The sequence below is a fragment of the Lacerta agilis genome, chromosome 1 (assembly GCF_009819535.1).
Source record: "Lacerta agilis isolate rLacAgi1 chromosome 1, rLacAgi1.pri, whole genome shotgun sequence".
NCBI classification, from domain to species: domain Eukaryota; kingdom Metazoa; phylum Chordata; class Lepidosauria; order Squamata; family Lacertidae; genus Lacerta; species Lacerta agilis.
Genome location: NC_046312.1, coordinates 96,396,411 through 96,414,206, shown reverse-complemented (window position 1 = coordinate 96,414,206; position 17,796 = coordinate 96,396,411). Strand labels below are relative to the sequence as shown.

Sequence of the window (17,796 nt, the reverse complement as noted above, 5' to 3'; positions counted from 1 at the left end):
GAACTTTTTCCTAAGAGTTTCTGCTTCAACTTGGTATAATATTTAACTTTTTAAAAATAATTTCCTAATATCTCCCTCATTTATATTATAGCTTTTGCAAATAATACAAAAGAAGATTAGCAGCAGTCTAGCAATCACTAGAGATTTCATACTCTAGTGCTGCTGCTTAGCACTTTTATAACACAGCTGCAGTATCCTGAATGTGCTGTAAAATCTGCAGATATTTTGATAGGCTCATAGTTCATGCACCTGCCACAATACTCCTGTCATTTTTTAAAAAGTAAACAATGTTTGCAGCAGGTACAAGTATGCCTGCTATAATTTTGCCATGACAGATGAATACATGACAGGTGAATACAAATATATTATATTCATGAAAACAGGCTTGCGTAGCATTGCATTTTCTGCATGGTAATTCATAGTGGAGACTTTTCTGCTGCACATGGCTTACATTGGTTGGTACACATCTCTTCATTCTCAATTTTTTAAACAAACTATGCCAATAGTTTTTTAATCAGCATACTGAAAGCTTCCTAGAGCTCCAGTGAAACAGCAGAAGCAAAACAGAATCCTCAGCAGGTCACTTTCTTGTCATTACAATTAACTGTATTCCCTCATCTGGTTATGTTGGAATTCTGTCAGGCAGTTACTAAGCAACAACCAAATGCTGTCCACCAGCAAAAAGTATGTAGTGGATCAGCAAAGCAGCAGGGAAGGTGGTATTGTGCTAACACACCAGCAGAACCATGGTCGCCCCATGGCATTTTGGCAAACTACAAAATGGCACCCCCTTCCCTGCCGGGGAAGAAGGGAGGAGGGAGAGAAGACTGACATCAGGAACAAAGAAGGAATAAACATTGACATCAGTTGCCCCTGCAGATCCTACCACCTGAGGCGGTCACCTCGCGTAGGCCAGCCCTGGGCGAAACCTATCTGGCTTTCCTGCTGGCGCATCTTCACTGGGCCAACGCTGCCTCATTCTTCCTCTCCATAAGCAGCAGCAACTCATCTGTCAAGAGTGAGTGCTGCCACTCGACCACACTGATTGCTGCTGCGTATAGAAGAAGAAGAAGAAGAAGAAGAAGAAGAAGAAGAAGAAGAAGAAGAAGAAGAAGAAGAGTTTGGATTTGATATCCCGCTTTTCACTACCCGAAGGAGTCTCAAAGCGGCTAACATTCTCCTTTCCCTTCCTCCCCCACAACAAACACTCTGTGAGGTGAGTGGGGCTGAAAGACTTCAGAGAAGTGTGACTAGCCCAAGGTCACCCAGCAGCTGCATGTGGAGGAGCGGAGACGCGAACCCGGTTCCCTAGATAACGAGTCTACCGCTCTTAACCACTACACCAGACTGGTATATTTATATATGTGGGTCAGTTCAAATTGAATTTAGGTGATTTCTCACTATAATTTGAAATCCAGACTGGATTACTTGGGAGGAAACTAGTTATGTTTGACTGCCTTTGCTTCACAGGGCCAACGGTTCTCAAATTTCAATCAAATCTCTGAGGTCTAGAGCTCAAAGTGTCCTCCTCTGCTGCAGAGGAAATGTAAGCAAGGTTAGCGGTAACCTGAGAAGAGTGGCTTGCTACTTAGAAGGAGTGAAATCACCAATTCTAATGCCATGATAAAGAACAAATATGACTCACACTGAGGTTTAGGGTGGAGAAAGGCTTCCCAAATGTGCAACCCTTATTATTTTGGGGACAGAATGTTTTATTAAATCTTCCATTAATTTAGAAAACCCTGAAAATGTAGAATTTTAAAATGAATCAATAAAATTAAGAACTCGTGGACCACAATATTAAATGCAAATACTACATCAAGAACCAATGGATGATGCTGTGGGATTCATTTCTGAGTAAGCATGCACAGGACTGTGGTGTCATAGTAGTGATTTGTAGCAGTCCTATAGCATAGCTGTCATAATTCCAGCCTAAAACATGTTCTTTCTATGGATGCCTAGAATCTTGCTAATAATTTTGGAGTTGGCTAGATTATATTTAAACAAGCTAGTTTTACACTCACAGAGAGGCAAATTTCAGTTTTAGTTATTAACCTAGGCATAAACATACTTATTTTAGCTGGTACTGTTTCTTGTTTTGATTCAGAAGGTCTTTGTGCTTTGTGTATCAATATTATCATCCAGATATTCACAGTAAGTACTGGTGCATTAAGTAGTTTGAATGCAGTCATTTAGCTGATCTGTACTTGCAATCTGATGTCCTGAGGAATATCAGAATGCAGGAAATCACACAGTTTACAGTTGCCGAGAAATTCAGCTTTCATGCCAATTAGTTTCGACTTCTCCTGCTTGGATGTCATATAGTTGTGGGAGAAAGGTGTAGCTGTGAATTTGTAAACAGAGAGTCATGCGGCTGAAACAATTTTAGTGCAGCTAAGAGAAAATACCTTTAATTGCTTCATTGAGGAAAGAGAAGCAATTAGAATCACCCAGGTTCTGATAGTTCTCACGTTGCTTTAAAAATTACAAAGTAGAGACATACATTCTTGTTAATTGCAAAACATTTTATATGCATTTGATTAAAAAACACTGACTTATAATGGAACATTTTCATTAACGTACTTGGACTGAGAGATAGACACTTTACGTATCTATTTATTAGTAAACAAATATATGATAGCTTTTTCATAAGTCTAGAAATGCTATGAAAGGCTGTTGTGTTGTTGTTGTTTTTTTAAAAAAACTTATTACCATCATATGCAGCTGTTCAACACTTGATTCTTTTTTTCCCAGCTGAATTTAAATGTCAGCCTGGACGATTTCAGTGTGGAACTGGACTCTGTGTTTTACCAGCATTTATATGTGATGGAGAGAATGACTGTGGAGACAACTCTGATGAACTCAATTGTGGTAAGCATTATATGGCATGAGACTGCTTTGAGGTTGCGGTTGTTGTCTACAATCAAGTGGTATATAAATTTTGTGAAATAAATGAAATCAAAGAAGAAGCTTTTTAGAGAATCTGATGCTATAGTCTGCCATTTATCAGCTGCAGCACAGCGTCATGTACTGTGCTCTAGTTTCATTGTTCCCTTGTAAAAGGGCTGCCAGCATTTCATACCTCCTATCCAGTGGCTGGTGTAGTCTTCCATGCTGTTGCACCAGGATGAGGACAATCCTGTTTAAGATGCAGAAGTGCTGTGCGAGGGATTTTACAGGTGTGGGGAAAGTGAAACCACACAAATATCCCAGCACAACATTCTAAGAACTCAAGGAGAAACCTCATTTCTCTAGTGTTTCTATAACTTACTGTTGCCACAAGAGTACCAAGGAGATCTGATACAATCCTAGAAATCTGTAAAACGGGACAAGTCTGTCTCTTTAACTGATACAGAATATGCCATTTTATCAGCTGTTGTGCATCCAGGTGTTTGAGTTTCCCTAGCTAAAATTCTGAATAGTACCAGGCTGCCAGTAATGTTTAGCTCTTAAGAATCATTAAGAAGTTGGAAGATAATTACAAAGAGTGTATCACTCTAATATTATTATAAGATGACTGATAACAGCTATCAGGGGAGTTACAAGAAAACGGTGACCTCTTTAAACACTCTTCTTTGTTTGGTGAAAAGGCTGTCTGGCAATAAACCCTGGAGAAAATGGATGTACAAGAGGAATGAAAAAGGGTGATAGAGAAGGGAAAACATAATTACATGAAGGAGATGTAATGATGTGTTGCCAGCTTGTCATTTCAAAAATGCACTTGGAATAACGGTGTGTGCGTGCATGCGTGTGTGTGCCAAGTTTCAGGTTGTAAGATAAACGTGAAGAAGTCTGAACTTAAAACTACTTTAATGAACAGTTCAAACAAGATTTAAAGAGCCAATTTAATATCAAATATGATTACCCAAAATGCAGTAGTTGACCTCAAATCTCTGTATTTTGGGTAATGGTTGATTTTTAGGTAAGCAAATATGCCAAGCACTGCAAATCAGAACCAAGTAACAGCTTGGCTCCCACTGAAAAGTTGTGGCAGCATGCAGTAGCAGCAGGTGTTGCTACCTGCCTTGTCCAGTCTGATTCAAGGCGAGAAGAGTGACTGGTGGCAGCATACAGTGATGGTGATGGCAGCAGTACCAGTAGTAGCATGTAGCAGCACTAGATAGAGATCCAGGTGGGGACTTACTGCAAACACCATGCTGAGTGCTCACTGAAGTCTGGTACCAGCCCTGATAATGAGGCATTCAGAACAGCAGTAATATAGCTGAGCTATATAAAATGAGAACCACCTGAGTTTCCTTTCCTGAGGCTTCTTATTTGTTTGTCCTCAGATACACATGTCTGCCTGTCAGGTCAATTTAAGTGCACCAAAAATCAAAAGTGCATTCCAATAAATCTCAGGTGTAATGGACAGGATGATTGCGGTGATGAAGAAGATGAAAGAGATTGCCGTAAGTTACTTACGTAGAAACTCCAAAATTGCATTATTTGTGGTCAGTAAAACACACTATACACATTGTTGTTTTGGTGAATTATTTTGAATAATACAATTTTAATAATGTAGGAAGTGGAGATAAGACATTGGGTTTTTTTGTTTTTTGAAGAATTTAGAGAAAGCTAGTTTAAAACAGCTTTGATTGTTTTAATTAGAATTTCTGAATGTTAGAAAACAGTTTCTGTACTTAAAGTAGCTCATTTTCTTTAAAGCGGAAAACAGCTGTTCTCCTGACCATTTTCAGTGTAAAACAACAAAGCACTGCATTTCTAAACTATGGGTTTGTGATGAGGATCCCGATTGTGCTGATGGGTCTGATGAGGCAAATTGTGGTGAGTATTCTGTATACTACTGGCAAATGCAATTCTCTAGTGCCTGCCCATATGTGGCCAAAACTGTATGTCCCATGCACAAGAGTGAAATATCAGAAGGCTTGGTAGAAATTCAGGCTTTGCAGACATACCAAAAGAGAGAAATCATGAAGTGGTGAGAGAAGCCAACAGGCCAAAGACCACTAAGCATACTCATTGTCCATTGAATACAGACTACCTCTTGGATGAAAAACCATGTGAGATTGGGAATGGAATTGAGCATGCCAACTCTTTGTAACCATGTACAGGAGCAATTTTTGTTGTAAGGCTTGTAAGAATTATTATTTTTAAAATATTCTTACTAAATTTATTACCCACCCTTCACCAGTAGGTCCCAGGGTGATTTGCAACTATTTAAAATTCATATTTAAAAACAGTTGAAACCAAGGAAAAGAGTAGGTCCTGAAACACCCCCCCCCCCCCAAGAATATGAAGTGTTTCATCACAACTAGTGGTAATAAAGTCAGTTCATATTAGAATCATTTCATGTTAGAATGACTCCTTCTGTGCATGAGTTTGGCCAAACTGCGGGAGGCAGTGAAAGATAGGTATGCCTGGTGTTCTCTGGTCCATGGGGTCACGAAGAGTCGAACACGGCTGAACGACAACAAATGCAGAAAAGGGGTTTTGATCCAGTGGAGAATCCCACTGATGGAAAGGGAGAGGAGGGATTTTTTGTTGATTCTATCCTCTCTCTGCTGCCTGTTCTAGAAACAATCCCTAAATCCCCTGAAGCAAGTTTTCTGAGGGCACAAAAGGCTGCAGCGGGAAGGGGGGATCTTAAATTGCTTCCTCTCTTCTACTGGCAGAAGTGCCTCTTGTGAAAAGTTCTGTTTGGGATTTTCCCACCAGCCACATCCAAGTCTGGATCCAAGCAAATAATTACCCCACCCCCAAGGAAATAATAATAGGGTAAAAATAAAATGCATTCTGACATAGCAGCAGATAATTAATTCAGTACCTTTGCTAGTGAAACATAGTTTAATATGCTATTGATAATAATCTGGCATGCATTTTTCACAATGCTTAACTACCTTAGGTTATTAGAATAAAAGCAGTATCTGTCTTGGTTTCAGATAAAAAAACTTGTGGGCCTCATGAATACCAATGTAAGAACAGCAACTGCATTCCAGATCACTGGAGGTGTGACAGCCAAAATGATTGTGGTGACAATTCTGATGAAGATAACTGCAGTAAGTAATTTCTGACTTACTGGTAGTACATGTGAAAGGGATCTAAGGGTCTTAGTGGACCACAAGCTTAACATGAGTCAACAGCCTGATGCAGCAACAACAACAACAAAAAAGCTAATGCTATTCTAGGCTGCATCAATAGAAGTATAATGTCAAGTCCAGATCTAGTCTGTCTTGGTCAGACCACACCTTTTTATTTGAGAAGCAAAATTTGAATATTTGAGTATTTGGAACACTTGCATGAGCTGTGTGAAATAAGTCAGTTCGCCTACAGTAGTTGACTGCAGTAGCAAGAAGTGCAAAGCTTGTACAAGATGAGGTTTCCCCTTCCTATCCCCCCCCTTATGTCCCTATGCCTCCCCAAATTGACTGAGAGGGGGCAGGAGAATACCCAGAACAGCACACAGCGGGGGGGGGGGGGGAGAGAAGAAGGGAGATAATTCCATCAGACAAGCAGAAATGCTCGAACTGATAGAGTGATCTCCTTAGCACTACATTAAATTCCTCTTTTTAAAACTTTGGCCTACATTGTAGTAACATCAAAAGCTTTTGGGAAGCTTTTGATAGTTAAAACAGTCCTTTTTAAAAATGCATATTTTCTTATATGGTACTAAAAAGTGGAGAGCCTCTGTGGGTATGCAAGAGTAAAATACCTTTTATCAATAGTTTCTGAATTTCAAGCATACTTATTTTAAATATGTATGAGCATACCCCCCCCCCCATTTTCAAGCTGGATTTTTTTTTTTTTTTGAAATAAATAATGATGATGATGATGATGTTACAATATTATTGCATGCCATCCCAATCTCTGCCGAGCAGCTGCATAAGATTCCAGGGGTTGCAGGCATTCTTACCCAGGGTTAACGTTTCCTTCAGGAATAAGGCTCAACAGAGGCTAGTGTCTTTAGGACATATAGTTTATTCACACACACACACACACACAACCTGGAGTTTCCAATGGAGGGGCTCACAGCAGCAGCACCCCAAAATGCACCAGAATATTCCATGGCAGCAGCAGCAACAACCCCAGCACAACCCAGCTTCCTGGTTGCATCACTCCAGTCCTAACACCCATAGCCTAAGTTCTGGTCTCCTTTATAACCCAGGGGAAGGCCCTTTCTTTGATGTCCTAAAATTTATTGCCTGAAAAGGGATTAGCTTTTCACATTTATTCACACTTGGCCCTTGAGAGAGGGAGGAAACCAGCACATTTGCAAATGAGATCTGCCCTTTCATTCTTTTGTTTCACCTAAATGGCTTATCCCCAGGTGGTCACCGCATAAGGAAATTACCTCAGCTAATTAGCTTTTAGACTTGTTGATTCTACAGGATTACAATGTCAAATACACAACCCAGAAAGTGTGCTTAGGTTAATTAACTCTTCGCGTATTAACAGCTGCCAACCCACATCTTGAATACACATGAATCCAGCTATTGTGGGTCCTAACATACCAGTTCTAATTAAATTCTAATATTTATTAAACCCAATTAGCACCCTCAGATGTATAACATTATAAATAATATAAAGGGAGAACACAAAATTAATGGAACCAGGAAACAGTTCTGATTCCAGTTCTTAGTGTATCAAGGGTAAACTTGGGAGAGTTAAATCAAACTAAGAAAAAGTTCTCTAACTTATGTCTAGTTTGAATCTGAAACATTTCTTCTTTCAGAACCACAAACATGTGCTCAGAAAGACTTTCACTGCTCAAATGGAGACTGTATGTCTGCAAGATTTTGGTGTGACGGTGATTATGATTGTGCAGATGGCTCAGATGAGGTAGGGCTTTGCAAGAGATTGGTTTTGATACTTACCACCTATATATGATTGGATACTAGGGGCAGGGGATGAAGTGCCTTTTCCACCTCAATACCCCCCAAACATCCATGCTTGGGCTTATATACTGATGCACACACCACCTAAAACCATGTGATCAATACTCTACGTAAGATCCAGGATTAACAACTTGATTTGGATCTACAAGTATTGGTCCCGGTCCCCCCTACATAGCTGCTGGAACAGACTCTCTCAGAAGGTGGTAGACTCTCCTTCCTTGGAGGTTTTTAAGTAGAGGTTGGATGGCCGTCTGTCATGGATGCTTTAGTTAAGATTCCTGCACTGCGAGGGCTTGGACTAAATGAACCTTGGGTCCCATCCAATTCTTTGATTCAATGCATAATCAAGCCCTGTCTTAATCCCTTTTAGGTCCAGGTCCAAACTAGTGTGCAGCTTTGTAACTTTGGAGTTAAGAGTTCTGAAAATTCTAACCTTGCAGAAATCTGGCTGCTGTTGTAATATGTGCCCTGTCATGTGGTCTCAATTTTCCATGAGGTGCAAATATCACAGAAAATAATAAGAAAGGTTTCATATATCCCTATTTATAGCCCAAATTCGAAGTGATAATTCTGAATGTACTTTAAGAAAAATGTCACTGTATTTGAGGTGGCCATGTCCATGACTATCACTCAATCAAATTGATACCCACTATCCAGTTATGATTACTATTCCATTTTATAACTTCTGCTTTAGTATAACTTTGGAAATGATTGTTTTATTACTGGAGAATTCACAAATGCTGTTCGTTTCCAGGCATAATCTTCTTTTTTCATTTCGTTCGTTTTTGCTGTTCGTTTCCAGGCATAATCTTCTTTTTGCATTTCGTATTGTATATTACTTCAATTAGTTGCATTATTTTGTTTATGACAGAGATACTGTGATTCTGGCTGCTTAAAAGACCAGTTCCAATGCTCCAATGGTCAGTGCATTTCCGCAAAGTGGAAATGTGACGGACACGATGACTGCATTCTTGGGGAAGATGAGAAAAATTGTGAACCAGGTAAATCTTTATTGGGGGGTGGTGGAGGGAATATTAGAATTACTAACTGCAATGAAAAACACTGTTAGTAATTCGAGTGATAGGTTTGCAACATTGTCACACATTTCATAATAATTGTTAATGCCACAATTATTTTTCTGTTCTATACCTCAGTCCGAAACTCAGTAAGACTAAAATTCAAAATGTCTATATTGACTTCTGTGAAAATTGACAGAAATCTGTCACTGGAAAGATGAATTATATAAAATATATCTTGCCCTTACCAAACATGGTTCTGTATTTTACCAAATTCCAAGCTTACAGTGCACTGCCTTTCTCTAATGCCAAATATATTCCTGAAATAGCATCTCCGACCTGCTCTTCGAGTGAGTATGTGTGTGCCAGTGGAGGGTGTATCTCAGCATCTTTCAGATGTAATGGAGAATATGACTGTCCTGACGGCTCTGATGAGGTAAGCAGTTAATTAGTCTTGACCTGCTCAAAAGTTTTGGCTAGCAGATTTAGAAATTTGAATTTAAAGTAGCAAATATTGTGTAATTTCATTCTACCCCAGAGGTTTCCTTGTACAGAAAAGCAAACAACTCAGTCATTACTGGGCTTTTCTATCCCCCCCCCAAATAATGGGGTAGTTGAATCTTTCATTGATTTGCATGGCTGTAGGATCCTTTCAGTTCTGGCACTCAAATTCTGGAATTGCCTCATGTCAGAGGTTCACCAGATCTGTTTCTTGTCTGAGGAGCTTGAAAGACGAGCTTGAAAGATCAGACAACTACTTGAGTTGTATGCCCCCAGGCTTGCTGTTTTAATTGTTGCATCTTAAAAACAATATGTAACTGGATGCAACAATTTAATCCTTACATTTTCACATTGTGATCCACTTTGACGGCTTTGGTCAAAAAGCAAATTATAAATCCATAAAGAAATAAATATGGGGAATTTTATAAGAACAGTGGCGCTCTGTGGGCTGGGTGGTGGTTATTGAGCAGTATCCAAAAGTGTTTTGTGCTTCTGCAAGGGCACTTCCATTCACACAACATAGATCCCTCCTTCAATTCTTTTTATACCCCTTCCTCCTCCAGCCCCTGCACTCTTTCCCAGGTCCCAACTTTCTATACTCACAAAAAAGTCTTGCTTGAAAGCTGGAGAGGTGGAAAAGCCCAGTGCACAGTCACACTTCTACTTCTGAGACTTTGGGTGCTAAGGAGTGGTTTTAGGGCAAAGGTGTCGATGTCATCCCCCCTCCTTTATAACTCAAAATGGTGTTGTTTGCATTTGTAGTTATTTATATTCAGTGTTAATTGCAACTTTTCTGTCAGTAAGAGAAAAATTACCCACCTTTGGATTAATTTTATCTGTTTTGCCGAATTCTGCTTGATCTGTCTATAACTCTGTTGCTTTTGTTTATAAATACTGCTACATATAAATGTATTTAAACAGATGGATTGTGTAACAGAATGTAAGGAAGATCAGTTTCGATGTAAAAATAAGGCCCACTGTATCCCTATCAGATGGCTTTGTGATGGAATCCAAGACTGTGTGGATAGCAGTGATGAACAACATTGTGACAGAGGTGAGAGTCATTATGTTCTTCCCCACTTTTTATTTTAATAATAATAATAATAATAATAATAATAATAATAATAATAATTTATACCCTGCCCATCTGGCTGGGTTTCCCCAGCCACTCTGGGTGGCTTCCAACAAAATATTAAAATACAATAAAATACAAAATATTCCATGTCAGTACTGTAATGATTTTTTTCTTTCTTTTGCCATTATATCTGTGCCCGCAGGATAATCCTATGCATGTTTAACCAGAATGAACCTCCCCAGCACTTAGTTGGTTGTAATCGAAACACACTGGAAGTTAAATCCATTGAACTCAATGGGATTTGGTTCAGAATAGATATGGGTAAAATTGTGTTGCTTAAGACTGAATACAAACAAAGTAATTTTTATTTGCCCTTATTTTTTATTTTATTTTTTTTGCTATAAGAGACTGTCTCTGAGTAAGAGATCACCATGAGGCGGGGGATCTACAGTAGAACTACATTTGTTCTATTGGCACAAGCCCCGTTGAACTGAAGGGAAGCTTGCAACTTGGCCTTATGACTGCAGACTTCAACTCTTTTCAGGTTGCTGTCCAAATGTTCAAGTGCTATAACTTAAACAAAAGGAGAAAAAGCTGGTAGCAACAGAGGTGGTTGACGATACTCCCACCCCCTTTTCCTTAACCTGCAGAATGTCATATTTTGTTCAATAAAATAGACCTTTTTCCTTGGCCGTTAGCACAACTTGGCATTTTTGTAACTGTCACTATTTTGTTCAGAAAAGCCATGTCCCTTTTTTTTTAAAAAAAAGAAAGAATTATGACTTGTAGTAATCCCTTAAAATATAGAGCAATATTATCTCATTGAGGCTGCCTTTTCACAAATCTAGTTCATCCTAAACCTGGGCAATCACAGGAATAATCCCAATTTCCATATCTGAAGTGTGTGCTCTGGAAGGCTGTGTTTATAATTAAACTATCTGATGATTTTTGGATTTGTTCTTTTATCAGTCCTTCTGTGTTTGCATTAAGCCCACCTATTTTTGGAGATCTATAATTCTGAAGAAAAACACTTTCCCCTCTATTAAGTTAATTTTTCATTTTAGAAAAAGCGTATTATTTTAGAAGATTTAGGCAAATCAGATTTAGGAAATGACCAAAATAAAACCATATTGAATATAGGCTATTTTATCTAAATGACGTGTTTCAAAATAAGATTTAAATTGTTGCCCTACTGATGTCACTTCCACTTCCAATTGGCAGCAGCAATCAATCAATCAAGTCCATGGATTAAAACACAACACTGAATCATATATATGGGGTGGGGTTATTGGGTTGTTGTTTTTATTTTTATTTTATTCTATTCTATGAACTTCCCTGAGACCTCCTGGTATAGGGTGGTATAATAATAATTAATATACGCACACCATCCAATCTCCAAGTAGTGCAACATTCTAGCGGGTCCAGGCACTTACCCAGGGCTCATTTTCCTTGGCATGAGGGACAGCGGAGACTGTGGTATCTCTATTACATATGGTTTATTTAAACATATATACAATCTGAGCTTACAATGGAGGGAGTCACAGCATTAACACCTCCAGAAGGTCTTGCTTCTCCCATATCCACAGTCTAGGATCCAAGCAGAAATCAGGCATCGCTTCGTCTGTCACCTGCCCAGGCTGCTGCCCGCTTCTAGCTCACATGCAAAGCTGTGGCCTGTGCTTCACAGTAACAGCCAGGTGAGGGAGGGGAGCCCACTCATTTGCCCTCTGGCACAGAGCCAATTGCTGTTACCTTAACAACCCATATTTAGGGGTCCTTACCAGGTGGCGCTGTGGGTTAAACCACAGAGTCTAGGGCTTGCTGATCAGAAGGTTGGCGGTTCGAATCCCTGCCACGGGGTGAGCTCCCGTTGCTCGGTCCCAGCTCCTGCCCACCTAGCAGTTCGAAAGCACGTCAAAGTGCAAGTAGATAAATAGGGACCGCTCCAGCGGGAAGGTAAACGGCGTTTCCGTGCGCTGCTCTGGTTCGCCAGAAGCAGCTTTGTCATGCTGGCCACATGACCCGGAAGCTGTCTGCGGACAAACGCCGGCTCCCTCGGCCTATAGAGCGAGATGAGCGCCGCAACCCCAGAGTCGGACACGACTGGACCTGGTGGTCAGGGGTCTCTTTACCTTTACCTTTACCAAGAAACTTGTCTGACTAGTCCAACAATTGAATCCTTATTTGATCCAGGAATTAGAAAGGACTCTGGCATACAGCAATACATCTGTCCCCAAATGCACAAACAAACAAAAAGATAACAGCTTCCCAGCCCAGTAGAAAAACAACAGACACATTATACACACAAATAAAGCGTAAAAATATGTGTATAAACTATTTTGGTTTTTCCGTGTTTTTCAGGAGGGAATATATGTAGATCGGATGAGTTTCTTTGCAACAATTCACTCTGTAAACTGCATTTTTGGGTTTGTGATGGAGAAGATGACTGTGGAGATAACTCTGATGAACTCCCTGAAATATGTGGTAAGTTTCATTTCCTACAGTATGGTTTGTTGATTTGACTGCCTTTAGACCACTCAGTTTTTTCTGTTTTGCGTGTTCACTTGTTTTGTTTTGTTCTGTTCTGTTTTGTTTTCATACGTATTTATGACTGTGTACACATTGTGGGCAGGATTCAACTAAGTTGTTGAGTGCATAGAACAAGGTCTGCTTGCACAATGGTAATCCCCCCCCCAACCATCCCCACTCTCTAAAAATGGCTTAGGGGGTGTGCAGCAGGAACAGTCGAAAATTCCCATTGTGCGACCCCGTTCCCCGCATGCATACCCCACTTAGCACTATGTTGTATTCCATCCAATATTGCTAAAGCACATTCAAAGCACATTTCCCTTCTTAAAGAATTCTGTGATCTGTTGTTTATTAAGGGGTTGCTGGGAATTGTAACTCTGTGAGGGGTAAACTGCAGAGCCCAGAATTCTTTGAGGGGAAGTATGTGTTTGGAAGGTGCTTTAAAGGTATAGTGTGTATGCAGCCTATATCTTTATAGTAAATGTTGTAAATATGACATTTGAAAGAAGCAAGTTAAAACACAGTAGTGTTGCATGGTCCCTCCAAACGCTCCAGGAGGATTTTCTTGATAGTTGAGCTAGCATTGAAGTGAGAACATTTCAGCAATACTTTTTCTCCTAACTCTGGCAGTTTTAAAGTCATAATATATACATATAGTAAAGGCCTGGTTAAATGTTTAAGGGGCTGAATCCCTTTAATCTACTAGTACAACAGACTTCTGTGTCCACAGATGAGTTTTTCCTTCCTCTGCTGTCCCATCTAACCCACCCCAGGGTGGGTAAAAGGAAAGGGGGAACCTCCAGAGCAAGGGGTGGGATAAAGGTAAAGGGTAAAGGGGCCCCTGACCATTAGGTCCAGTCGTGTCCGACTCTGGGGTTGCGGCGCTCATCTCGCTCTATAGGCCAAGGGAGCCGGCGTTTGTCCGCAGACAGCTTCCAGGTCATGTGGCCAGCATGACAAAGCCGCTTCTGGCGAACCAGAGCAGTGCACGGAAATGCCGTTTACCTTCCTGCCAGAGCGGTCCCTATTTATATACTTGTACTTTGATGTGCTTTTGAACTGCTAGGTGGGCAGGAGCTGGGACTGAGCAACGGGAGCTCACCCCGTCACAGGGATTCGAACCGCCGACCTTCTGATCGGCAAGCCCTAGGCTCCGTGGTCTAACCCACAGCGCCACCTGGGTCCCTAAGTGGGGTGGGATAGAAGAGTGCAAATGGAACTCCCGTTGCAACAGCAGAACTACACATACGGATCACTGGATACAATCCAAGGTTATATCTGGCATGTAATCACTTTTGCCTCTCTATTCAAAGCGGATACATTCTATACATTTGTTGTTGCTGTTCAGTCATTCAGTCGTGTCCAACTCTTTGTGACCCCATGGACCAGAGCACGCCAGGCACACCTATCTTTCACTGCCTCCCACAGTTTGGCCAAACTCATGCTAGTCGCATTCTATACATAGTGAGAATTATATCATTAGTTTTCTTTCTCCCTTTTTCACAGTAAAATTTCCATGTCCCCCAACAAGGCCTTACCGATGTAGAAATAACCGAGTCTGTCTGAGACGTGAGCAGATTTGTAATGGGATTGATGATTGTGGTGATGACTCAGATGAAGACCATTGTGGTGGGTAATTTTTTTTCTTTGGATTATCGTAATACCAAAGTTCTCACTTTATTTATGAAAATGTGTGGATTATATCTTGTCGTCAACACTGCACAGACATTGTGTACTGTCCTTGATAGGTTCGGAGGCCTACAGGGTGAGACCATGTTCTTAAGTAATGGAACAAGCTGTATGGGACCATTAGCAGTTAATTGGATGATAGTCATAGAATCAGAGTTGGAAGGGGCCATAAGGATCAGGGGTCAGCAACCTTTTTCTGCCGTGGACCAGGCTATATTTTGGGGGGGAAATGAATGAATTCCTATGCCCCACAAATAACCCAGAGATGCATTTGAAATAAAAGCACACATTCTACTCATGTAAAAACACGCTGATTCCCGGGCCGTCCGCGGGCTGGATTGAGAAGGCAATTGTGCCGCATCTGGCCCGTGGGCCTTAGGTTGCCTACCCCTGATAAGGATCATCTTCTCCAACTTCCTGCAATGCAAGTATCTTTTGCCCAACGTCCCCTAGATTAAGAGTCTCGTGCTCTACCAACTGAGCTATGTATGCAGACTAAGTAGGTAGCAGGGCAGTAGCAATATAAGGCTAACAACTATATTCAGTGAAATGCTAACATCTCTTACATGTTAAAGACATCCCATAAAGTCCAAGTCTTTGACATGATCACCTGGACTTCATAGGACCATTGTGATCATTTTGCCCTGATAAGTACCAAAGTGTGTACTGTCCAAGTCATGTCTGGTTCACTGAGTGAGGCGTTGACTCACAGTGGAATAGAGAACTGAAATTAAAGGAATGAGTAGCAGGACTGACTGCAGCTAAAGCACCAGTGTGGTAACAACAGTTACCACTCCTTTGCTAGTTTCTGTCTCATTTCCTATACACTCTGTACACAGTGCAGTGGTACTCAATGCTGTTTGTAGGCATAGGCACAGGAGGACCATAGGCTGGACCAGCATATTCCACCTTCCTTTTTCCACTCCTTGGTTCACATGATACTCAGTGAAAACGGCCTGACAATGAGCGCCAAGCTCTTCTCCCAAGTGAAAAACAAGAAAATGAGGTAGAGGACTGTATGCCAACTCAGACTGCTCTCTCCTCTCAGTTTTGTGTTTTCTCGCCGCCTCTTGAAGCAGCAAGTGCTGACACCGTTGTGTGAAATATGTATTTTCTCTGGGTAATTGTAGCATGCACATGTGCATCCTGAGATGCTGAATTCTCCCATGGGAGAAGTGGAAATCTTCTGGTTGTCATATTTCATGGGCTGCTGCAAGTATATAGTAGGTCTCTACATATCCAGGAAACAGTATTTTTTTATTGGTAATGTTTCATTGTTAAATGCACTTGTTCCATTAATGATAATAATATCAAAGGGAGAAAAATCTGATTGCTCACTTGTAACATTTTGCAGACAAAACTACATATAAGGCAAGGCCTTGTAAAAAGGATGAATTTGCTTGTAGCAATAAGCGATGTGTACCAGTGGAACTGGAGTGTGATCAGTTTGATGACTGTGGTGATGGTTCAGATGAGCAGGGCTGTAAAACAAGTAAGTCTGATTTAGAAGTTGAAAGCTTGCCATTCTCAGAATAAATAAAAATAACATGTTTTTATATTATATAGAACCTGATATGTGTAATCTTATAGAATTTAAATTCGCATGAACCATCTAACTTGGCTAGGAGAGGAGCATACCACTTCCTTTTTGCAAATACAGCTTCCAGTCTGCAATCTGAAGCAGTCTTTTATGTAATAAGGGAATGAGATACATTGACAGGGCCCACCCACACTTCTCTTGCTGCTCGTCCCACCACTTTCACTCAGGAAAATCCACTCTTTACTGCTGAATTGGAGCAAACATCAATTGGGTTTTCCTCAGATTAATGTTTTCTCCGATTCAGCAGAAAGGAGCAGATTTCCCAGGGAAAGCTATGGGAGAAGCAGCACAAGCAGCACATCTCTCAGATCTGTGCTTTCTAAGAACAGGATCAGTGGAAGTGTGGAGGAGCCATTATTGCATTTAGTCTTGAGCTAAATTTATTTACTTACTACATTTACATACAGCCTTTATTTTCCAAGGAGCTCAAGGCTGTCCTCCCTTTTTGATCCTCACAACAACCCTGTAAGGTAGGTTAGGCTAAGAAATGGTGACTGGCTCAAGCTCACTCAGTGAGCTTCAAGGCTGGGTGGGGATGCGAGCCCTGGTCTCCCAGGTCATAGTCCAACACTCTAATCATTACACATCACTGGCTCTAAAAGTTCATCTTGGACACTATTTCTGAAAATACTTGTTTATTTCCTACTAATAAATATTTAAATGAAACTGTAGTGGAAAAGATTGTGACTGTTCTTCTAGAAGAAAGGGATATATTTTTAATTGCTTCTGGGCAGTAAGCAGTGGGGAAAACATGCTTAGGTGAGCTTGGCTGTGAGTCCTGGAAGACCTTCTCCATGCCTTGCAGGTGTTTTTCCACCTGGCCTGGGAGGACAGGGCCTGACTGACTCCAGCTCCAAACACTGAGGCTCCTGAACAGATTATTGGACTGGAGTGTTTGTTCGTTGTTTGCAATTATGTATTTTTTTCACGTTGTAAACCTCTTTGAGCATGGTTTTAGCTATGGAAAGGCAGTATAAAAATAAATTTATGTATGTATGTATGTATGTAGAATACAAACTGAACTTGGTTTGGAGGGCTCACTCAAATACGGCTTTATCAAAAGAAGTAATAACCAAGCTGACTATGGGAAAGGATAGGTTGGAGCATGGGTCTCGTTCCTGATGCTCCCAAACCATGAAGGATTGGAAACATGGCATTACAGTATATACATCCATATACAATACCAGGACTAACTTACTTCAAAACAAAAATTAAAGCTGACTTTCTTTGGAGACAAAATTCTTCATCAGCTATGAATGAAGACACTGGCTATGGATGTTCTGTAACAAACACGGAAATAAACTAAAATCCATTTTATTTTGCATCTTTTGTTATTTCCTTTTTAGGCTTAACTGAATATAGCTGTGAAAACAATGTGAACCCTTGTGGTGATGATGCATATTGTAATAAAACGAAAACACCTCTTTTCTGTCAGTGTAAGCCTGGATTTCAAAGGAACAGAAGGAACTGGCAGTGTGAAGGTATTTGTGTAGAAACTGCTTTGAAATCCTTATGTTCAAAAATATTCCATAA

At 40.5% G+C, this 17,796-nt stretch overlaps 1 protein-coding gene across 1 annotated transcript in view; it reads left to right on the top strand.

Annotated features, from left to right (window-relative positions):
• The window catches only part of LRP1B (LDL receptor related protein 1B), a 754,577-nt gene that overhangs the window by 694,545 nt on the left and 42,236 nt on the right, over nucleotides 1–17,796 (top strand). Inside the window, 12 exon segments of the mRNA XM_033164188.1 lie at nucleotides 2,755–2,871; nucleotides 4,290–4,409; nucleotides 4,666–4,785; nucleotides 5,901–6,017; nucleotides 7,691–7,797; nucleotides 8,725–8,854; nucleotides 9,199–9,305; nucleotides 10,292–10,424; nucleotides 12,807–12,929; nucleotides 14,481–14,603; nucleotides 16,018–16,155; nucleotides 17,610–17,744. Of these exon segments, the coding sequence (XP_033020079.1) occupies nucleotides 2,755–2,871; nucleotides 4,290–4,409; nucleotides 4,666–4,785; nucleotides 5,901–6,017; nucleotides 7,691–7,797; nucleotides 8,725–8,854; nucleotides 9,199–9,305; nucleotides 10,292–10,424; nucleotides 12,807–12,929; nucleotides 14,481–14,603; nucleotides 16,018–16,155; nucleotides 17,610–17,744 (1,470 nt within the window).